This window comes from Notamacropus eugenii, chromosome 2 (genome assembly GCF_028372415.1).
Source record: "Notamacropus eugenii isolate mMacEug1 chromosome 2, mMacEug1.pri_v2, whole genome shotgun sequence".
Lineage (NCBI taxonomy): Eukaryota > Metazoa > Chordata > Mammalia > Diprotodontia > Macropodidae > Notamacropus > Notamacropus eugenii.
Window position 1 is genome coordinate 342,173,401 of NC_092873.1, and position 24,213 is coordinate 342,197,613.

The 24,213-nt window shown below is 39.2% G+C and overlaps 1 protein-coding gene across 3 annotated transcripts in view; it reads right to left on the bottom strand.

Annotated features, from left to right (window-relative positions):
• Positions 1 to 1,344: 1,344 nt before the first annotated feature.
• The window catches only part of ACOX1 (acyl-CoA oxidase 1), a 42,987-nt gene continuing 20,118 nt past the window's right edge, over positions 1,345 to 24,213 (bottom strand). For 2 of the 3 annotated variants that reach the window (XM_072645759.1, XM_072645758.1), the window contains 12 exons: positions 23,624 to 23,784; positions 20,858 to 20,965; positions 19,877 to 19,996; positions 19,266 to 19,381; positions 18,860 to 19,029; positions 17,974 to 18,136; positions 9,976 to 10,166; positions 8,863 to 9,042; positions 6,708 to 6,813; positions 6,455 to 6,598; positions 6,108 to 6,314; positions 1,345 to 3,424 (listed from right to left, as the gene is read on the bottom strand). In XM_072645759.1, coding sequence (XP_072501860.1) covers positions 3,374 to 3,424; positions 6,108 to 6,314; positions 6,455 to 6,598; positions 6,708 to 6,813; positions 8,863 to 9,042; positions 9,976 to 10,166; positions 17,974 to 18,136; positions 18,860 to 19,029; positions 19,266 to 19,381; positions 19,877 to 19,996; positions 20,858 to 20,965; positions 23,624 to 23,784 — 1,717 coding nt within the window. In that variant the 3' untranslated portion in view covers positions 1,345 to 3,373. The remainder of the gene's footprint in view (positions 3,425 to 6,107; positions 6,315 to 6,454; positions 6,599 to 6,707; positions 6,814 to 8,862; positions 9,043 to 9,975; positions 10,167 to 17,973; positions 18,137 to 18,859; positions 19,030 to 19,265; positions 19,382 to 19,876; positions 19,997 to 20,857; positions 20,966 to 23,623; positions 23,785 to 24,213) is intronic. The other variant, XM_072645757.1, reaches the window with a different exon arrangement.

Below are 24,213 nucleotides of genomic sequence, written 5' to 3' on the forward strand. Positions count from 1 at the left end.
AGGCCGGGGAGCCGCGGCCAGGGGCTGGGGGCTGGGGGCTGGGGCGCGGGTACCGACAGCGATGCGAGTGCGCCTGCGCACAGCTCCCGGCCTGGGGCTGGAACCCTCGGCTCCCTCCCGAGACGCTCACCGACCGTGGTTCGGGGCCACGTCTGAAGCAGGACTGCGCGCGTTTTAGGAGGTCGTTCCCGAGCTAACCCGGCACACTCCCTACCTCCCACGCACCGCGGCAACAGCAGCTTTTGTAATGCCACTCTTCACCCCACCTTTCCCACCCGCCCGGCACACGGAGGGAAACGTTTTCCGGCCTCATTCCGACTTGGGGATTCGCGTCCCCCCCACCAGAGTCCACCCCGCCCCCGCTCTTAACTGGCTTCATCCTGGAAACGGTCCTGAACATGTGAACGTAAATTGGGCCACGTTAAAGACAAACCTAAGCCTTAGCCTGAAACGCCATTTTCAGTCTTGGTTTGTGGGTTCAGTGTGGTACAAGTCTGACCGTGAGACCAGACCAAACCCCCGAGCAGGGAGGCTCCGAGGCTTCCCTCCGGAGTCCCCCACGCCACCCCGGCCCGCGTCCGCGCCGCAGAGCCCCCGAAAGGATTATTAGCGTGTCAAACGCAAGTGCAAAAGCCTAGTGACACCGAACTGAGGTTCTCCGATACAGAGAAAGAAGGAAATAGAGAGGGCTTTGGAGCTAAGGGGGCAAACCCCGGAGAGCTGTAGCGATTTCGGCCCCTCAGTGGAGACGGCCATCGAGTCTCCGCTCGGAGTTGTTTCTCCCCAGAGACCCCAGATGGAGTTAGTCCAGGTGCCCGTCGGGCCGGACAGCTCCAGCTGGCACCAAAGGCGCGGTGAAGGACCTGAGCTCGGCGCCCGGCCCGCAGACACGCGGCCGCCCGAAGGTCAACGACACACAGGGCGGGGCTGGACAGGGCCCTCGGAGATGGCCCAAGCGGAGAAGAAATGCGGAGCGCGGCTCGGGAAGCACGCAGACCCCGGGCGGGGAGAGGGATCATTGAATCCAAACACCACACGGATCACATTCACGGACGTTTAGTGTAAGATTTTCTACACTGATCAAGATACAGCATCTCCTAAAAGGCTTGCGTCAACACTGGCTTACAAACTAACTCGGTAAACCCACCTAATTCAGCACACAGCGATTCTACATTTGATTACTCCGACCATCGGAAACCTATGTTTGCACTAAGATTTTACTAACACGGTAAGCGAATGAATAACAAACCAGACTCAAAGGATTTTCAAAAGTTTGGCTAACTTAAGAAAGCAAACAGTTCAAAAACACTTTTGGAATCATTTGTTTGCACAAAACAATGGATGTAAATTTTAAATGATTCTTATTTATTAGTTTCCACTTTGCCTTTAGTGCTATTTGCACTCGAAAAAAATGAAAATCTCAAGTTTTATAAAATTTAGTTTTCACTAAGTGAGATTCCAAATGAGTGAGATTTTGTAATCTCAAGGTATCAGAATCCATATTAAATCCATTCTTAATTTTAAAAGACTCCATTTGCATCGATTAAATCGGTGCAAAGCATGTGAATCTTAGAGAATTAAATAGTACAAAAAGTTCTGCCTGAGTTAGTTGGGAAATGAAACTTGATACGCGCGGTTTTTAGGGTCCTTCTGATCCGTGCAGTCTCCTCAAACTTGTTTATTGTGATCGCTCATCTGCCCTACAGTGTTTACCAAATCTTATTCTGATCCAGTTAATACCATCACTACACAAATATATCTCGGCAGAATACATATAAGCACTATGGCTGAAATAACAGTTTCTACATTGCAATAAGGATAACATTAAACACCTTAATTTTTTCCTTTTGTCTCTTTCTTACTAACTCAGATGTGAGATCACATTCTTGATTGCCAACAGAATAGTACTGCTGCCTAATTAGAACTTAGTAAGTGTCATACTTCAAAAGTATGGTTTATTTTCCAAGAAAGAGACAGTCTGGGTAAATCTATAATAATGGTATTTTTAAATACCAAATATTTGAGATTCTTACATTAGCAGTTTTACCTGGGCAAATTTCATTAGTGTTATTCCTTTAGTTGGCAAACATGATCTAACATAGTCCAAAGTTTTCTTTTCTTGATTTTTATACGTCCCTATATTTGAGTTTAGTAAAATTTTAAGACAAGTAGATTTCACCAGGCAGCTGTCTCAGAAACATGTATAAAATCAAATGACTTCTGCTGTTTTATATGACATTGATTTCAGTGAAATCACAAAGTTCAATTAAAAGCGACCTCCTTAAATCTTTGCTCCTGAACAACTGTGCAAATGAGACTTTCAAAGAAAGGGACTTTTAAGCATTTCAGATAAAGTTCTTAAAGAAACCAAAAACCACACTTGCACCAATGAGTTGTTAACCTGTGTGGACCTTCATTTCTTTTTCCCCCCTGCTACAGTGACTCATGGGAGCTGTTCTCTATTTCCATTCAGAAAACACCTGTCCCCACTGCACCTTTGGCAGAGAGCAAGCATCAACCACTACTGCCTTTAGGGTGCTATTTAATCATTTTAACTTTGAAGTGCTAACTTTATCCTTAGTCCTCACAGAGGTTAACATTGCTTCTCACTGGGCAGGATATAAGTAGAAAAACAGCTACAGTGCTCTTTTAGTTAAAACTTAAGGAATAAGGTCAATGAACCAATTTCTAAATCATACCAGGAAGGTGCTGCCACAGAATGCTTGAGCTGGGAAATGCTTTTGGGGTGCAAGACATTTATCTATAGTACTTACTTGTCAAAGAAGAAAATGAATAGAGTGGGGAAAAAGGAGTCAGCCACAAAGCAGTGGTCCTAAACTTTTAGACAGGCCTTCCCTCTCTAATTTAGCTCCTTAGGTCACACTTTTTGAGACAGTCCCAGTACTAGAAGGGTTATAAGAGTTGTGGGACATTTGAGGTTCTACTGCACCTCAAAATATACCATTTGCTTAAAAACACTTACTTCACACTTAAAATATATCCAATGGTTAGCAGTTATAACTTGAAAAGTCAACTACTTGGTAGTTAAAAACTGCTAATTATCCCAGAGGTCACAGACCACAGAAATTAGCAGCACTGTGAATAGAAGCCATACTATATTTTTATAAAGCTTTTCTGAATGCTTAAAAAGTCTCTCTCACTACTAATTGCACTTAAGACACATCCATTTTCTGTTCAATCTCCCAAATATGTCCATTTTTCTTCATTTATAAAAAGAGGAGGGACCAATTTATTATTTCTTCTAAGGCTATCAATATTTGATAAAGATTCCATTCAGGATATATGCATCCAGTGTAGAGGAAGGCAAAGCATCCATGCTTTCTGGAGCTGATGGGGTTGCTTATAACAGATTTCACAGCTTGGACTGCAATGGTTTCAGGTATTTGTGGTAAGATTCATGGACCTGTAGAAAAGAGAAAAGAAAACATTACTATAGCATGGCCTACTAATTTTAAATTACTTGCTAATTTCTAAGAGAAAAGTGCTGCTATGAATACATTTCTATATATGGGTCTTTTCACTCTTTTTGGGCATGAGCCTAGTTATCAGTATCCCTGGGTGAAAGGGTGTGCACAGTTTAATGATTTCTAGAATATGGTTCCAAGTTGCTTTCCAGAATGGCTGGACAAGTAGTCATAGCTCCAAAAGTAATGCATATTACTAATACAATGGGCTAACACTTGTATGCTACTTTTAATGTTTGCAAAAGGCTTTACATACATTATCCCAACTGATCCTAAACAATCTTGTGAAGCATTATTATCTAAATTTTACCAATAAAAAAACTGTAGCTGAGAGAATGAGTGACACAGGATCATAACGCCAAAAACTGTCTGAGATGGTACTTGAAGTAAAATCTTTCTGATTAAATTCAGCCCTATTTGAATTTGTATGGTTCTCTCAGTCTCTTGTTTGGCCAAGAATTCTTCCTTCTGTTATCCAGAATGACCCAAGTTATTTCCTTCCTGATCTTAATTTGTTTTTGATGTCACTTGGACCATGTAGTCTTTTAGAACTTATTGTAGTAAACAGTATACAGTACACTGATCTAAACCTAATTTCTACCAGAATACTCAGAAGAGTTTCCCCAGCAGTTTTTGCCTTATAGTGTGTCTTTCTCTTAGTATCTGGAAGCTTTGGGCTTATCTAACATTATTTTGCTGTTTTGTTTGTCCCTCAGACACTTCCAAGCTGTGTGTTAAGTGTGACTCTGGGCAAGTCACTAACCTCTATCTCTCTTAGGTTCTTCAACTGTAAAATGGGGAAAATAATAGTATCTACTTCCCAGGGTTTTTGTGAGAGTCGTATGAGATAATATATGGGTCTTATGTACCTAAATCTACCTGTACCACTAATCAACTTTATTTTTAATCAGTATCAGTACTTTTGATGATTACTGCTCTGAGACACAGTACAGCTAAGAAAGCCCCTTCTATTCTCATCTTTTTCCATTATTACCCTTGAGATTCTTGATATTTTATTCTACATCAATTTTGTTTTTATAAGCAAAGTGAAATACTAAGTAGAGTCTGGAGAAAATATACAGTGACAATAATGCATATGGAAAGGAGACCTACCACAAAACAGTTAAAATAGAAAATAATCATAATTATAAAGAACAAGTTTGGCCCCCAAAAAGAGATTGGATAAGATATTTTTTCCTTTGTCTTACGCAGACATTGGGGTCCACAGGTATGGAACAATAAATTAACAACAGGTTTCTTTTCCAATGAGTTAACTGTTTTTTCTAAATTTCCCCTGTCTTGTTCCTTTTAAGGAATTTGTTTCAAGGAATGGTTCTTTGGGAACAAACAGTGGAAAGAATACATAGGAAAATCTAAGTCACATAAAAATGAAGGATATTAAGCACATCTCTTTTTAACAAATTCTGCTCTTGCCAGTCCTTTATGAATCTTTATTTCAAGTGTGTTTCTTATAAAGAACATATCATAGGATTCTGCTTTCTAATCCATTATTCTCTTCTGTTTTATGGGGGTAAATCCATCCAACTGGGTTCACAATTAAGATTAGAATGTGTATTTCCATTACATCCTCTTTGCATCTATACCCCCTCCCCAACAGAGAAGGTGGAACAAAAGAAAGAATTTGATCAACACCACTAGTTTGTAATTAAAAAAGAAAAAAAAATTTCCAATCCTTCTGCTCCTCTCTTCCTCTTTAATACTACTAGTGATCTGCCCTCTGAACCTGAAGTTTGTTTTGCCTTTCCCTTCCTGACTACCCTTCTTGTTGCTTCATGGATTCCTATTCAGTCTATTCTAATTTTCAGAGTCTGCTCCAGAGTTATTTCATTTTTTATCTTGTTTCATTTCTTCAAAGTACTCTTGTAATCCTTGGAGTTAAGTCTGAGACTCTGCTGGTGATTGTGGAGTAATTCTCTTCCAGGTTTTCCTCTTGGGCTTTTCTTGATCTATGATATTTCTTCTTCGGTTTGGTGTCTTCTTACTGCTATCTCTAGCCTTGAATCCTGGTTTGAGGTTTCTCACCAGGGTCAGGCTCTGCCCCTTCATACTCTTAGACAGGACGGTCAAACTCTTTTTTGGCTCTGATTCTGATTTTCTTGTTTCTTGTCACTGGCTTTCATCTTCCTCGTGTATCTATGTTTAGAGACTTGGCAACACTTTTGAGTCTCCAGTCAGTTCTATGGCTGGCTTTCCATTTTCCCTGAAGCTTTCTTGATCAGGGGGCTCCCGTGGGTTTTTGAGCAGTTTACCTACATTGGTACTGGCTTGATGCCAATTTCAGTATCTTCAGCTTCTGGCAGTCTTTTTGTGTAGTCCCAACCCACCACCCTCCACCGCTTTAAATTCGAGATTTTTCTTTGGATTTTATGGCTGATGTTCAATCTGGTGCTGCTTCTAGATAATTTCTGGAGTATAAGTAGGAGAGTTGGGCTCTTATGTGTCCTTTTACATGGCTATCTTAATCAAGAACCACTTTGCACAGTTATTCTTTCCGTCTCCAACTAAAGACACAAAAAATTGCACAACTGTATGTAATGGAAAAGCATATTGATTATGACTCAATCGTGAAAAAGATGTAAGTCAACAAAGGTTAATTCTTACCTCTGTTTTATTCAGTGGGGATTTCTTGGCCCATTCAAACATATTCTCATAAATATTGCCATCATAGCGGCCAAGCACAGAACCAAGTGAAAGATCATTAAAGTCAAAAGCATCCACCAAAGCAGCAGAATCAGGGCGGATTATCGTCAGGAGCTCCTTCACCCGCTGGTTCACTTGGGTAAGCTGGGACTCTGTCAAGATGCCCCCCTGAAAGGAACACAAAGGATTTCATTAATACTGGTACAAATTCTATATGTGAATTAGAAGAAAGTGAAACTAATGGCTATAAACCTAGCCATGGACATTCCCCTACCAAAGTTCAGCATTTAGACTTGAAAATTACTAACCTGTAGGAAGTCCCCAGAATTCTGACTGATTCCATACAGGGCATATAAAAGACACAAATTCTTCAGGACTGCTTGAATGGGTTTGTCCTCAATTTTGGAGAGATTTCCAGAAAAGAGCTTTACTACCACATAGTGGCAATGAGCCTAGATAAAGGGGGAAAAACAGAAGGCTGAGAATAACTTACATAAGAGAGTATTTAATAACTTAAATAAGATGAAGGTTCTTTTGAACTTCTACAGATAAATCCCGGACCTCGCTTGCTCGAACAAGGTCCACAGAGGTTAAGTTCCATGCTACATCTTTGCTTTTTCTGTGCTTCATTTCAGCTTGAAGGTTCCTTGCTGCAGCTTCTACTAATCTGTTAGGAGAAAAAATTTGATTTCTCAGAAACAGGTATTATTATAAGCTCCCTCAATTTGCTGGCCCTTGTGACCAAATAAGCTTATAAAAGAACATATTTTATTTTTACTTTTTATTTTTTTCTATCCTCCATCTCCCTGCCCAATGGAACAATTGGGAAAAAAAAAACAAAACAGCCATCCCCAACACACATAATCTAGCAGAGCAAATTTCCACACTGGTTAACATTCAAAATTCTAAGTCTCATTCATGATTTCAAGTTAATACTTCTCTGATGAGAGGGATAAGTGGCATGATTCATCCTCAGATCTCTGAAATCATGACTTTTGTCCTTAAAGTTGTTTTTCTTTATAATGTCATTATAAAATATTCTCCTAATTCTGCTGACTTTGCTTTGTATCAGTTCATAGGTTTTCCTACTTTCATCTGAAACCGTACATTTCTTACAGCACAATGATATTCTATTATATTCATGCCCAAATGAATCTATCCACTTTCAAATAGGTGGGTACCACCTTAATTTCTGATCTGAGGATACTACAAAAAAGAGCTGTTATAGACGTTTCTGTACAAATGAATCCTTTTCCTATTTGTTTAATTTCTTTGAGACATAGACTTAGTAGTGGTATTGCTGAATCAAAGGGTATGGATAAGTCTTTTTAGTTTTGGGGAATAGTCCAAATTGTTTTCCAGAATGGCCATATTGGTGAAGCTGTGGCTTCACCAACAATGCATTAATGTGCCTATTTTTCCACAGTCCCTCCAATATTTGTTATTTTCTTCCCTTATCACCTTTGTCAGTCTGATAGGTGTGAGTTGCTTTATTTTGCCTTTCTCTTATTAATAGTGATCTGGGGCATTTTTCTATATGGTTATTGATAGTTTGGACTTCTCCCTTTGAAAACTATGTGTTCGTATCTTCTGACCTTTTATCTACTGGGGAATGAACTCTTTAAGTTTTATAAATCTGAATCAGTTCTCTATATATTTTGTATATAGGATCTTGTTTAGAGAAATTTACTGCAGATTTTCTCCCAGTTACCTCTTTTCCTTCTAATTTTAACTATATTACATTTGTATAAAAACTTTTCAGTTTTATAATCAAAATTGTCCATTTTATTTTTTGTGATCTATTCTACTTTCATGACTCTTAAGAGTCATAAACTCTTCCTATTTTCAGATATCTGAAAGGTAATTTCTTCCTTGTTCCTCTAATTTGCTTATGATGTCTTCTTGACCTGTCTGAAGCATTTGGCCTTGTAGATCACTCTTTTGTCCTGGACATTTTCTTCTCTCTATGTTTTTGTGACACTACTCTCTCCTGTTTCTCTTCCTACTCTTTCTCTGTCACCTTTGTTGGATCTTCATCAAGCTCATGTCTAATCATGGGTGTCCAAAAAGAGCTCTGTCTTGGGCCCCATTCCCTCATGCAACAAATTCTAATGGCTCCCTATTATCTCCAGGACCAAATATAAAATTCTGTTTGCCTTTCAAAGTCTTTCATAATCTGACTCCTTCTTACCTACCCCATAATTTGACACCTTACTTTCCTACACATACTCTGTGATCCAGTGACACTGGCCAACTTGCTGGCCACAGTACCCTAATACCCCAAACACAATACTCCAAAGCTCCTGACTCCTGGCACTTTCACTGGCTATCTCCTATGCCTGGAACTCTCTCTCTCCTCATTTCCACTTCCTTGGTGTCCTTCAAGTCTTAGCTTAAGGCCCACCTTCTCTAAGAAATTTTTTCCAGTCCTCCTTAATCTTAGTGACTTCCCTCTGAGATTATCCCCACTTTAGCTTGTCTATACCTTATTTGTACACAGTTATTGGCATGTTGTCTTTCCCAGTAGACTGTGAGCTCCTTGAGGGCAGGGACTATTTTTTGCCCTTCCTTGTTTCAATAGTGCTTAGTAAAGTACCTGTCCCACCAAAGATGCCTAAATAAATGCTAGAAGACTGACCTTTTATGTTTAAGTCACCTATCCATTTGGAGTTTATCTCAATAAGACACAACAGCATATTTTAGCATTTAAACTCACCGGGCTGCTCGATGTTTATAGGCTTCTGTTAGGCTATCTGGGCTATTGATATCCACCATTGCTGGCCAACCTGCCACCTGCTGTGGCTGTATGCGTTGACTAGCCAGGTCATTCAAGTAGGACATCATGCCGCCCACCAACTTTCCTGAATGCACTTGATCATAGCTTTTCATCAAAAACCTAAAAGTAATCAATTATGTGAGCATGGAATTACATTGCTTTCAATGAAACAAAGAAGTAAAAAAAAAACCAAAAAACCAAAACCTTAACTCACAGAACTCAGGACTAGAAAGGAGCCTGGAGCTCATCTAGCTCAAAACACTCATTCCACAGATGAAGGAGAAAGGTCTGGATAGATGAAGTGACTTTGTGGTCAAGGAATCTGGAGCCTCTTTGGGTCAAAAAGGCTGACAGGGGTCTTAGGTGTGCATAGTTAATCACAGTATAACAGAGGAACAACTCCCCATAGTCATATTTCAAAGGCTTCCTGTGGCATGGAAGTGATGTTGGGTTCTCAAGGGCACTGCTACAGAGGAGCAAAAACCCCAGCCTCTCCAACAAAGACAGAAGGCTCTGGGATACAGTTCTGCACTCATACTACAAGAAACAAACCCAGTGGCTGTAAACTTGTCTATAAATAGCCTTCTATGAAAATTCAGAATTTAGGCTGTGGAAAATGTTCCATATTCTGACGGATTCCATACAGGGCACAAAACAGACATGAATTCTTTATTGTAGTTTAAATGTTTGTCATTTAGTCTGGAAAGATTTCCTGAAAAGAGCTTTGTTACCAAATAGTTGCAATATGCCATTATTTTCACTCCTTAATATTTCAGGACCAGCCTAAGTTCAGGAGGCCTTAACAAGGTGACAAGATGAAGAATCTCTCTGCCACAGCAACTCCTGAAGACCTTCTACTAATAAAGGGTTCCTCTCTGTGTTCACTGGAGGAAGCCCACTAGCCAATGAATGATACATTGTTTGAGGTACTAAAGCACAACAGGAAAAAATGCTAACCCAGTCTAGGACTCAGGATGGAAAGTTATAAAAAGTGTCTTTCAGGTACAAACAGGTTTATCAAGAGATGACAGCAATAAATGCATGAGCTCTTACCGAGCTGTTTGGAGCATCATCACAGTGTTTTCTCCTTCAAAGGTGCAGGTGGGGGTGAAAGTGACATAGATGTTTGGCAGGCCACTGCAGTGGGAGTATCCATGCCCACCGCAAGCCATTCGGCAGGCTTCAATGCCAGAATTAGCTGTCCAAGAGGTGAAAGCCTTAAGCCCAGCTGTCAGTGCATGAAGCTAAAGAGGAAAAACATAACCATAAAGAACATATATGGCAGTGATGGAAATGTTACTACAAAGTAAAACCAAATATTCATGCTAACAGCAATAAAAATATTCTAAACTATTGGATGATATTCTAATTTCCAAGTATGGTTATCCAAAGGATTTAAACTCAAAGTTCTTGTTATTTTTCCTAATAAAACTCTATTAACAGACTCCTCAGTCCATGACAGTAGCAAAGTCATCCATTTGTATTTCCTTCACTGAAGAATGAGCAATTGCATACAAAATATCCACAATACTAGCTTTAAAATAAACTTGCCAAACAAAGAAAAATGTAGCACTTAGGCCTCTTTCTGTTTTCTGAAATGTTACAAAATACTACCACATCAGTGCCCTGTTCTAAGGTACTTGGTTTCATTTGAAAGAAACAACTACTTAATCTTATAATTAAAGACAATCAAGGTCAGGATAGAACTAGAAATCCCTGATCCTAAGAGGCTTCATGGTGACCCAACTAGGAGTGGAACTTACGACTTTCTTCAATCTACTTAATTCCTATGACTAGGAAAATCCATCCATCCTTAGCTATATCCAGAGATAGTCATACACTTGACCTTGCCATCCCCGACACATCTACTTCCATAATCACATAGATCACATCTGATCACAATCTTTTATCATTATATTTTTTTCCTTTGTCCTGCCTTATGGTGACCTCTAACCCCATTACCTCTCAGTTCCTTTCTAGGCCATTGTCCTTCTGGCTATACTCGATTCCCCTCTCAATCTGCTGATGAACTTGTTCAATTTTACACTTATCCTCTCCTCTCAAATCCTTGTCCTCTTGCTAATCATATTGCTAAATTTCATCCTTCTTACCATCAGACTCCATTCCTACTCATGTCTTAGAAGTCATGGAAACCTGCTTCTATGGGTCCCCCAAATACTTCATCTAATCTTAACTGGCTTTTACCGCAGTGGTTAATTCTTCTAGTCCTCCCTAATCTCATTCTAATGAGTAGCTATTTCAAACTTTCTCATCTGTTCTTTAATCTTTCGCAGCAGACAATGGAGGGGGCAACTGATAACCTTGCAACATACTTCCCTAGAAAACTTGAGGCCATTCACCTAGAGTTCCTTTCTCTTCTCATACTCCTCTGATGTTAACCCTACTATGTCCTCCTTCCTGGCACCTCTGGTGATAAAATAACACCACTACTTGCCAAGGCCAAGTCCTCTTGAAGGCATTTCTTCCTACTTGCTCCAGCAGACAGCCTCACTATCATTTGCCCTCTAGTCTCCCATCTCTCCCTATAGACACATCCTCATCCTTAAAAAACCCTAATTTGCTCCCACTGTCACCTATAGCTTTCATCCTATATTTTTCTTCTCATTCTCAGTGAAATTCCTTGAAAAAGCTATCTATACTCTGTGATTCCAACTTCATTCAATAAATTGGCTCACTCTAAGAGCTACCAAGGATCTCTCTGTTTTTTAAAGGAATAATGCATTTAATTCTTAAAAAGTGTTCACCATGAGGTGCGCATAATATTGGATTGAGTCAGAAGAGTTGGGCTGGTGATTCAGGAAGTCATTCAACTGACCCTGGCTTCACTTTCCTAACCTATAAAATGAAACTGGCAGAATGAACTCCAAAGGCCCTTCCTTCCTCTCCTCAATCTTCTGATCCTGGTCCAGCACTCCCATTTTACAGATGCAGAAAGTGAGGACAAGAAAGGTTCAGTACTTTTCCCAAGATCATACAGTTAGTAAATAGGACACCAGATTTGACTCCAAGTCATCTGCCTCCAAATCTAATCTCTGAGGTTTCTTTCAGCTCTAAAAATACTATCAGTCATCTCTATACCTCACCACCCAACACAATCCATCCTTACATCGATTCTGTATGTATCTGTTTATTTACATACTGTCCTTGAGAGCAGGGTCTGTTCCTGCCAGGACTTAGCACTGTGCCTAGCACTGAGTAAGTACTTAAAAAAATGCTTGTTGAATTGTTAGGGGTGTAAGCTCAGTTTCATGAGGACAGTCTCGGGCAGGTAAAAGTGAGGACCTCTAATCTTAAGAGTTCTCATGAGGCCCCCCAGGAAGTAGCTGGGGATTGAGGTGAGAAACACAAGCTATCTTTTTTTTTTTTTTTTTTTTTTTTTTTATTATTAAATTTATTTATTTAACTTTTAACATTCATTTTCACAAAATTTTGGGTTACAAATTTTCTCCCCTTTTATCCCCTCCCCCCCCAAACACCAAGCATTCTAATTGCCCCTATGACCAATCTGCTCTCTCTTCTATCATCCCTCTCTGCCCTTGTCTCCATCTTCTCTTTTGTCCTGTAGGGGCAGATAGCTTTCTATACCCCTTTACCTGTTTTTTTTATTTCCTAGTGGCAAGAACATTACTCGACAGTTGTTCCTAACACTTTGAGTTCCAACTTCTCTTCCTCCCTCCCTCCCCACCCCTTCCCTTTGGAAGGCAAGCAATTCAATATAGGCCATATCTGTGTAGTTTTGCAAATGACTTCCATAATAGTTGTGTTGTATAGGACTAACTATATTTCCCTCCATCCTATCCTGTCCCCCATTACTTCTATTCTCTTTTGATCCTATCCCTCCCCATGAGTGTCGACCTCGAATTGCACTCTCCTCCTCATGCCCTCCCTTCTATCATCCCCCCCACCCTGCTTGTCCCCTTATCCCCCACTTTCCTGTATTGTGAGATAGGTTTTCCTACCAAAATGAGTGTGCACTTTATTCTTTTCTTTAGTGGAATGTGATGAGAGTAGACTTCATGTTTTTCTCTCACCTCCCCTCTTTATCCCTCCACTAATGAGTCTTTTGATTGCCTCTTTTATGAGAGATAATTTGCCCCATTCAATTTCTCCCTTTCTCTTCCCAATATATTTCTCTCTCACTGCTTGATTTCATTTTGTTTTAAAGATATGATCCCATCCTATTCAATTCACTCTGTGCACTCTGTCTCTATGTATGTGAGCGTGTGTGCATGTGTAATCCCACCCAGTACCCAGATACTGAAATGTTTCAAGAGTTACAAATATTGTCTTTCCATGTAGGAATGTAAACAGTTCAGCTTTAGTAAGTCCCTTATGACTTCACTTTGCTGTTCACCTTTTCATGGTTCTCTTCATTCTTGTGTTTGAAAGTCAAATTTTCTTTTCAGCTCTGGTCTTTTCATCAAGAATACTTGAAAATCCTCTATTTCATTGAAAGACCATTTTTTCCCCTGAAGTATTATAGTCAGTTTTGCTGGGTAGGTGATTCTTGGTTTTAGTCCTAGTTCCTTTGACTTCTGGAATATACTGTTCCATGCCCTTCGATCCCTTAATGTAGAGGCTGCTAGATCTTGTGTTATCCTGATTGTATTTCCACAATACTTGAATTGTTTCTTTCTAGCTGCCTGCAGTATTTTCTCCTTGACCTGGGAACTCTGGAATTTGGCCACAATGTTCCTAGGAGTTTCTCTTTTTGGATCTCTTTCATGCGGTGTTCTGTGGATTCCTTGAATATTTATTTTGCCCTCTGGTTCTAGAATCTCAGGGCAGTTTTCCTTGATAATTTCATGAAAGATGATGTCTAGGCTCTTCTTTTGATCATGGCTTTCAGGTAGTCCCATAATTTTTAAATTGTCTCTCCTGGATCTATTTTCCAGGTCTGTTGTTTTTCCAATGAGATATTTCACATTATCTTCCATTTTTCCATTCTTCTCTCTTTGTTCTGTGATTTCTTGGTTTTGCATAAAGTCATTAGCCTCCATCTGTGCCATTCTAATTTTGAAAGAACTATTTTCTTCAGTGAGCTTTTGAATCTCCTTTTCCATTTGGCTAATTCTGCTTTTGAAAGCATTCTTCTCCTCATTGGCTTTTTGAACCTCTTTTGCCAATTGAGTTAGGCTAGTTTTCAAGGTGTTAATTTCTTCAACATTTTTTTGGGTCTCCCTTAGCAGGGAGCTGATCTGCTGTTCATGCTTTGACTTCATGTCTCTCATTTCTCTTCCCAGCTTTTCCTCCACCTCTCTAACTTGATTTTCAAAATTCTTTTTGAGCTCTTCCATGGCCTGAGCCCATTGGGTGGGCTGGGACACAGAAGCCTTGATTTCTGTGTCTTTGCCTGATGGTAAGCATTGCTCTTCCTCATCAGAAAGGAAGGGAGGAAATGCCTGTTCGCCAAGAAAGTAACCTTCTATAGTCTTATTTCTTTTCCCTTTTCTGGGCATTTTCCCAGCCAGTGACTTGACCTCTGAATATTTTCCTCACACCCACCTCACCTCCTGATCCTCCCAGCCCGTGTTTGTGGTCTGAGATTCAAATGCTGCTTCCAGCCTCAGGGCTTTTGGCGGGGGCAGGGCTGCTATTCAGTATGAGATTATGTTCTGGTGATGAGGTCGGGGCAGGGCTACCTCTCAGGCTCAGTTCCCTCAGGGGGTTTATGCACAGACCTTCCACAATGGATTCAGGCTCCCGCCTGCTTGGGGAGCCCCTGTCTGCAGCCACCTCTCAGCTTCTACCTCCCAGGGGGGGGGCCTGAATTATGGGGGCACCCCACTCCCCTCTCGACCCGCCAAAGAGACTCTCTCACCCACCCCTGTCACCTGTGGGTGGAGGGACTTGTGCGGCCGCTGGAGATCCCGTCCCTGAAGCCTGCTCGGATCTGTTTCTCTCGGTGCCGCAGCCGTGGCCGCAGCAGGTCTGGGCTGGGCTTTGTGTCTGCAGCGCGACGGACCTTTTGCGAGAGGTTTGCAGATCCCTCTGTGGGTGGAGGGACCCGCGTGGCCGCTGGAGATCCTGTCTGTGAAGCCTGCTCGGATCTTTTCCTCTCGGTGCCGCGGCCGCGGCAGGGCTGCACTCAGCTCCCAGTCCCGGCGCCCAGTCCGCAGCGCGAAGGACCCCCCCCCCCCCGCGAGAGGTTTGCAGGTCTCTCTGGAACAGAAATCTCCCTCGCTCCAATGTTCCGTGGCCTCTGGGTGCGGAATTCGCTGTGAGTTACTTCCCTGTAGCCATTCTATGGGTTGTGGGTTTAGAGCTATGTGTATGTGCGTCTTTCTACTCCGCCATCTTGGCTCCGCCCCCGAAACACAAGCTATCTTGTGTATTTCTACCTCTTCTCAGTTGGAAACTTGCTGGGGAGAGCATCCCATCCTTGAGATTGGCCTGTGGTCTGAGCACACCTGTTGTTGACTAGCTAGGGGCTGAGAGCAGGCACGATATTCACGTGCAAACTATGCGGCTGGGAGAGCTTAAGTGGGGACAGGAAAGCCTGAAGGCGTTCTTTGCACTGAAGGGCCATGAGAGGGAAGAGGGTCCCTCCCCTCTTCCACTCCCATCCTCTTGATGTACGATCCTTGCCCCTTGGGAGGAGGATTCCTCTCTCCTGAGGAAGAATTCACCCTGCACATGTAACCAAGACCCTGAATAAAGCCTAACCCTTGTTTGACTCTGGAAAGTCTCTTCTCTCAATACATTTATCTGGTTGGCCTCCGAAGATCTGCGAAAGATGAGAAGACTCGGGTAGTCCATCGGCCTCTAGGCCGAACATTGAATGACTAAAGTATTTCTTTGAGTTCATATTTGGAAAGACTGAAGAAGTTTTTGTCTTTTGTTTCTTGAATACCATAAAATATAAAAAGAAATTTCCTGGTTTGGGGGGAATTCAAATTAGCAGAGGGAACATTACTTGTTTTGACTCTCCCTCCAAGCAACAATAATTGCAAATATTAATAACTTGTCCTGATAGACAATGGCTAAATAAATACAATGTGCTCTCTAAGAAAGTTTCTTCCACACTATGCAAATCCATACTATACATATCTTCATCTCTGATATTTAGCTTGAATCGGAAAAAAACAGTTCCTATCTTTTGAAAAAGTCTCTGGAATATTTTTATAGTCCTTAGAATACTTTGAGTATTCCCAGAATTTTGAAGTTGGAAGATGCTTCAGAGTTTAGCTAGTCCAACCAATACTTGAACAAGAATCCCTTCTACATCATCTCTGACAAAATGTTCATCTACTTAACGACCTACAGTGATAGGTCATTTAGTTAATTCCTGAAGTAGTCCATTCTATTCCTTAAGTCTTAATGATTAGAAAGTTCTTCCTTTATTGTAAAGATAATGAACTGTGAAAGACTCAGTAACTCTGATCGCTGTAATGACCTACCACAGTTCCAAAGGAATCCTCAGAAAAAAATATGCTATCTCTATCTCTAAATAGAGGAATGATGGACTCAAAGTATAAGGAAGCATATTTTTCCTTTTTCTTGTTTTCAAATTTGTTTTGCATGACTTCCTATGCGTAATGTGCTTTACATTTCTCATTGGGGGAGGAAGAGAATCTGGAACTGACAATAAAATAAAACAATTAAAAGTCCTTCCTTATAATGAAATGTGAATCTCTACAGTTTCCATCCAACGATGTAAGTTCTGCCTTTCAGAGCCAAGTATTCTGAATCTCTCCTCCACATGAGATTTCTTCAAAAAACTGAAAAAAATGATCACGGTCCTCCTTTTCAAGTTCCTTCCTCAATTTCCTTTGGAGAATCTGTGCCTAGAGCCTGGTTTTCAGTCCATTCACTATCCTAAGTCACCCTCCTTCTGGGCATGTTCTAGCTTGTCAATGTCTTTCCTAAAATGTGGCTTCCAGAACTGAACATAATTGTCTCTATATGGTCTGATCAGGATAGAATACAGTATAACCATTACCTCCCTACTTGTTCTGGACACCATCTTTCTATTAATACAACCTAAGATTTTAAGAGGTTTTCTGGTTGCCATTTCACAACTATTACATTGACTTTACAATTCAATAAAACTCCTAAGAGTTTTTCCATTTAACTGTTGTCTAGCTATGCTACACCTTCACCATCCTGTACTTCAACCAAGTATAAGACTATTTTAATCCTTAATAAATTTCATCTAATTAGGTGCCATCCATCATTTTGGTGCTCTGAGATCTTGTTTGGATCCTCATTCTGTTACCAATGTATTAATTATTCCTCCTAGCTTTATGTCTACTGTAAATTTGATAAGCATGCCATCAGATCTAAGTAACTGATGAAAAGGTTGATCAGAACAAGGTAAGGACAGAACTTTGGGGGTACTAAGCTAGAGACCTAAGCTGAGACTGCCACTCTTTAGGTCAAGTGAATCTGTTCCAAATCCACTAGGGGAAAAGAAATTGTACACCCTTGTGTTACAGCCAAAGTCAGAGACAATTTATTAATATATAAGTATCTGACTTGGAGAAAGGCCCAAAGAGGGAATCCCTTTGAACTTTATATTTATGAAACAGCAAAGTAAAAAAAGTGCCTAATTTAGGTTTTAAGGTTTTCTGATGTGCTTAAACACTACAATAGTAATGTCAACCTATCTTTGGAGAAATAGTTTCTTAAAACCAATTACTGCCTCTTTAACCATTCCTTTTTGAGGATTCTCCTTTCAATTTAGCAGAAGATGTACAAAAGAGATGCCTCTCTTAATTGGATTAAATAAGAAGACACTCCCCCTTTTAATTTGTTCAGAAAACTAAGCCTTAGGGAATCAAGATACTCTCTGAGCTATGGAAGGAAGACTGATAAGGTATTTGAATCCAATAACTTCAGATCAGGATGCTGTCATAGTATTTTTTCCTTAACACTTAGGTCTTAGTGCTGTAAGCCTCTGCATACAAAACTTTATTATCATCCAACCTGTAACTCGCTTTTGTCTATAAAGACAGTGTCTATAGGCCTCACTGAAATTTATGGATGCCATGCCTAAGGTAATTTCCTGATCTACCAGTTTAGTCATACCTCAGGTAGTTCATTCAGGTTTCCTTGACCAATATCCACATTAATTCGATGATAGGTTTCCTTCATGTAGGCTCCCACAAATTGAAAGGCATAGGCAGTGGCCAAGAGAGGGAAAAGTTTATACTGCTGGGTCTGAAAATCCAAGATCTGGGGTTCAGGTTCGCTAGAGCAAAATGAGAATAAAAAAAATGTTTCACAGGTTATGACAATTCTTCAGATGTTCAGTTCTGATTTTTCCATTAAGTTTCTTTTCTGTCCAAGCCAGGATAGTATATGCTAGCAGATTCCACAGAAGGACAATTAACATTTATGGAGGGTAACTTTAGCGATGAGGTTTATGGCTAAGTGACTAAATGAAGGATGGTTGGATCACAATTTTAGAAAAAGTAATTATAAGGATACTTAATTTCAAGAGCTGACCAAAGTTATTGACACTGAAAATCCATTCTTCTTACCATTACTTCTTCATTTATCAGATAGGAAAGGGTTATGAACAAGTTATGCCTGTTGATGGCAGCATGAACCACTGTGTATCAGTCATAAAAAAAGAACACTCAAATTAGTTATTTCCTTTATCCAAAACTTCTAGCTACTGGTACCAAGGAGAATTTTCAAATTTTGCTCAGTATTTCTTCATCTAGGGAGCTGAGAAGGTTTTCTTGCAAGTCTCACCCTGCTTCTATGTTCAGAAGATGGTGTAATTCCCATTTTACAATCAAAGAAAATAGAGGCATCAATTACAGCAGTAAGAACAGTACTGCACAATTTAAATCTTGCATTGCTACATGATTTATATACATGCAACATCCAGGAAGTTTGCTATTTTGAATGGGCATTAATAAGGGCAGATCTTTGCCAAATCATACTTGTCAGTCATCACTCTTACCCTGGTTGGATTTCAGACTGGTGTCTTACTAAACTGTAACGGATGGCAATAGTGCAAGCTTTAGAAAGAGATCGAGCTGCCTCTCCCACAAGGAATGATCTGACAAACACCATGGTTCCATAAGTCAGTCTGTCACTTACAGGCTTCACGTATGTGCCGTCAGGTTTGACCTAAAAGGGAAAAAAGTAAAATTGACTCAGAGATTGCTTTTTCTTGTTGTGAAATATGAACTGTAGTTTGGGGAAAACAGAACACATTCCTTAAAAACTGATTTGATTTTCATTGTAAGTCAATAGAGTAGTAAAATTATATTATTAACAAAAGAACAAAAATTTCCTATTCTAATGGCTACTCACAACCAGAATTTCCCAATTAACTATGGTTTTCCTGTTATCTCCATAAATACCTGGGCATACTTCATCAGCATATTTTCCCGAGGAATTCGATAGTTGTCCATCTTTAGGTAACCATTATCCATTTCATCATAGCCAAACTTGGGCCCAATGTCTCCGACGGTGATGCCTACCACAGGAAAAAAAAAAGGAGACAAGAAACATGGAAAAGTTACCTTCTGTATAAACAGAAAATATTTTGTTTAGAAATCATTTCTTCCTAGTAAATGTTTTGGGGAACTGCGGAGCAAGGGAAAACATGAGAATTATTAAGTGCAAATCACATTAGTTTATTCTTAAGCCAGACACAAGGCAACCCCAAAGCACTACTCTGACCACAGGAGGCTTCCTTCATTAGCAATGACTCTAGGTATTATTCCTGACTGGAAAAACAGCAATAACCTAAAAGTTCTCACTAATGCTAATTAGGTAGTCTTTTACAGATCATGAAGACTATCAAAGAAACTTATTTACAGTCAGTTTCAACCTCCACCTGGTTGTTTAAATGTAAAATGAAATAAATGGCTTCAAAAGCAGACTACCTAGCACTGGGAATGCCTTTAGCAGAACAACCAAAGTGGTTAATTTCATTTCCCTCCATGGTACCAAACAAACAGAATTTTACCTGGAAAAGGTTTGTGAGTTCCTATTTCACGAATAGGTACAATGAAGGCATGCAATCCATAGCATTCTCCCTTAGTGTAGAGCTGAGCCAAAACTATGGCATGATTTGAGGTTTTTCCAACTGCAACATTGAGACCAAGAGTAAAGAAAGTGATCAAAAGATTCTTAAAAATAAAAAAAAAATTCTCAACCCTTGACCTAATTATCTCTCTGTTCAAAGATGAGAAATCTGCCTCCAAGCTACACTACAAGGTTCCCAGAAACACTTTTCAATGAAAGTACCAACACCCAATATTCAGAAAGAGGATCCACCTAAATTCCAAATTTTTGCTAGCATCAACTCTATTTCCCAGGATATTCTGAATTTTCAAAGCAAATTAATTCCTTTTTCTAAAAGAGGAAATTCATTTAAAAATTTCCTTTTCTCAAGTTTTTGGACTGTATTTCTAGAAATGTTTTTTTCCTGTCAAAATTTTATTTAACATCTGACATTATGCAGTTAGACCTAAAACTAAACTTTTAACTATTGATCTCACTATAGGAAATAAACCTAAAGGATTCAAACGGGATTTGGAGGAAGGGGAGGAAGTAGGAACATTATTTGTTCAAAGGTGTTTACATCAATGATATTTAGACTAGAAATAGCCCAAATATCCAACAATAAAGTAACGGCCAAAGTATGGAATGTTAACTATGAAAAAACAACAATTTTGCATATCATGTCAATTCATGAAAAATTTATGTGAAATAAAGTGAAAAAGGAGGAAAACTTTACAGACACATATTACAACTATGAAAAAAGATTATTTTATATAATTAAATGAAAAAGATTATTATATATAAAATGATTTGTAACAAATTTGGGCTGATTAAATTCTTTTTCCATTTGTGCATATACATACTTACACATCTTAACATCTGAAATAGAATCTTATAATAAATCTTAATTTTTGACTGCGAAAATGTGTATCAAGTTACTCACGTCCACCAGGCCACCATTTAATTGAAGTAACAGTAGGGCTATTGAGAATAAACTCCTGTGTTTTAGGGTCATAAGTCGCCGTGGTTTCTAGGCCTCGAAGGTGAGTTCCTAAGGAAAAGAATTACAGTTAATTTATGGAAAGCAAGAGGAAAACGGGAACAATGGGAACTTCCTGAGTTAAGATTTAGCTTATTTCTTCTGTTTCTGTGACTGCTCATTAAAAAAGCTCCTCATATAGATGAGCTGAGAAACAATGTGGTATAGTGGATAGTTGGTTGGCCTTGAAGTCAGAAGATCCAAGTTCACATTTTGCCTTTTATTATCTTTTTAATCATAAGCAAATCATTTAACCTCAAAATGTCCCAACTAAGACTAACTTAGACAACTGAGACTAATAATACAAATGGTGGAAATTTCCACTTTCCACACGGGGTGTTCCCCTGCCATTTAAATCATAAGGCCAACAACAAAAAAAGGCGATGAGTATAAGCAATAAGCTTTCGATTGAATATCTCCATGTACAGGCTTCATGTTGTTTCTTATATTAGTCTTAATATTAAGGCACCTTTGTATCAGATGACTTATGGTAACAAATAAAATTCAAATTACCTTAAGCTACACCTAGTCTAAAGACAATATTTCTTTTCTACAAGATTACAACATCATATCTACTGGATGAAGTCATTTCAAAAGAGTATTAACAATTCCTTCTGAACACTCTTTATGTTGGGTGTGTGCCTATTTCAATTAACAAAATATTTGTCATATCCATTCTGTATACTAGGTATTTATAGCATTAGAAGGAGTAAGATTATCTGATGAAGGAAAAAGCTGCAGTTAAAGTAAACAAAGAGAGAACATTAAAGTACATGAAAACAGATGCTCTAAGTTTTTGCCTTTCTTTGTATTTCCATAGTTTAACGCAGCGCCTGGTAGATGATAAACAATAAATGCTCACTGACTGAGTGAAACACGTGTATCAAGATTGTACATGAAGGATTTTATTTTAAGATATAATGAGATTAAAGAGGAAAAAAGGAGCTTTCAAAGGCCACACTGGGAAAGAAGGGACCCTCTACAAGCACCTTCTTCAATTCTTGAAAGCAAAATGGTGAAGCATGCACCTTCTTTACAAGCTTTCAAAGCCAGGCAACCACCTGGCAGTCTATAACAGAATCTTTTAGAATGGTCACTTCTCTAGAGAAATAAAAGTGTAGCATTTCAACTGTGAGTAAATAAAAATGCATTTTAAGGTTAATTCAGACCCCATAATTTTGGGGGAACAGCAAAACTAGGTGGTAGATAGTGCCTAAAAGTTAAATGAACAAACAACTTAGAAATTCCTTATGTCACACAAGTGGTCTTCAGAGAACCATCATTTTCCTACTCTTGAGAATTCTTTTTACTATTACAAAACTGCTTCTATATTGGCAGACCACAGTAAGTATTTAAAGAATTTCAAAGAAAACACCTGGAAGCTCCTCAGCTGAATACTAATGGGTATGGAATGTCTTTATTCAAGGAGTTCAGAACATTTAAATTAAGGATCCTCATTTTGTTACTGAAAAGCAAGCACTTTTACTTTCCATCATCTTTTTTCTCTTTTCTTTCTTTAAAAGGTACAGTCAAATCAACCAACCAGAAAGAGCCCTTCAAAGGAAAAGTATGAAAATGTAATAAATAAGGCAAGAGGCAATGACAAGATATGATCAAATAAATGGACAATGTTCTATTGTACAAATTCTATATAACTCTGTCTCTAAAGCTCTAGAGTTAAGGTGCTCTTGAATGAAAAAGAAAGATTCCGTTTGGGTAGAAGGAAAAAAAATTATGAGTACATATTACAAACTACAAGCACTTTTCTGAAAAGAAGAATGGAAGTTGTAGTAAATGATGGCAGTTGCTCAAGTTAGAAGAGGGGGTGTTAAGAGGAATAGCGTTTACAATTAATGAAGAAACAGAGAAGAGATAAATGAGATCATTGTAGAAGGTAAAGGAACATGTCTCATGTATTCTGTCTTTTGGCCTAGCAATCTCCATCCATTCAGTCAGAATAATGATGTTTTATTCCCTTTCAAGGTAAATGATTCAGATTTGTTCTGCAGGCAGCATGACAGTGAAAATAACAGAAGCCCTGGGTGCAGACTTGCCTCTGTTGTCACTTAACAGCAATGCGCTTGTGCAGGTCACTTAACCTCTCTGGGCCTCAGGTTCCTTTAAGGGTTTTATGACCCTTCTAGCTCTAAATAAATGACCTTATACTTCCAGTCATTTAACTTGGATATTTCCTCTCTGGCAGGGACTTTTAACTTTTCTTCCATGAATGCCTGCTCTACAACATACTTCTGAGATAAGTCAATGTTATGCTTTCACATTAGTCAAGTGTTTATACCAGAGATGATTACAAGATCAAGGTCTAAGTCACAAAAAATGACAACTGGTGAGACAAAGATGAGTCACAGCAAAAAAAGTCCAAATACTAAGTTCCAATGGGCTTATAAAATCTTACAAATCCTAAGGACTGATTTTACACCCTTCAACTTAAGGAAGGCAACCGTAACTGAACCATGATGGAAATGCAGTGTCAGTTGATCTGTGACATCACAAAACCCTAGTTATTTCCATTGAATGAGGCTCAATTCTATGCCAAGACAATACATATGAAAGCTTTGGTCCTCAAAGTTGTTTTTTCATACCTTGTATGTATAAGAGGTTTTCTACACAAGAAGCCCAAACACCCCAGAGGATAGATTGAATGTACCATACCATGACCCATTTCTGTCTGGGCGTAAGTGCCAATAATCTCCAGGTTCCAGGATGGCATGAAGAAGTGTTCTTGTTGCTCCTGGGTTGCCTGGTGAAGTAATGTGGGCAGAAACATGCCCAAGTGAAGGTCCAAAGGTTCAGGACGCCCACGATGCACAAAGCTGTGAAGGCATGCCAAGGATGGGCATTTGAGGGTCATCAGATGCAAGAAATTCACCAATTTGGGAAGACAGATTAAGGGAAGGAGACAAAAAAGACCTTGTATAAGTAAGAATTAATTAAGCATGCAGATTTCAGTATAGATGTGGAGCACTGTTCATTTCTGTATCAATTTAGAAATTTAGGTTATTTTCATTTTTGTGAACTTGCTACATAATACTTTCTAATGCTTCTTAAACTAGAAACTATAAAATTATTTTCCTTGGGATGACTGGCTATTGATGCACAGAGAAAGAATTATGTCATGGACCAAGTGCCTACGTACTAAGAAAGAAAGATCCTTGAAATAAAGGAAATAAAATTTTATAACAGGTTGTCTTAAATTTGGAATTAATTCCACTTTATGTGGAATAGAGAGCTGAATGAGAGAG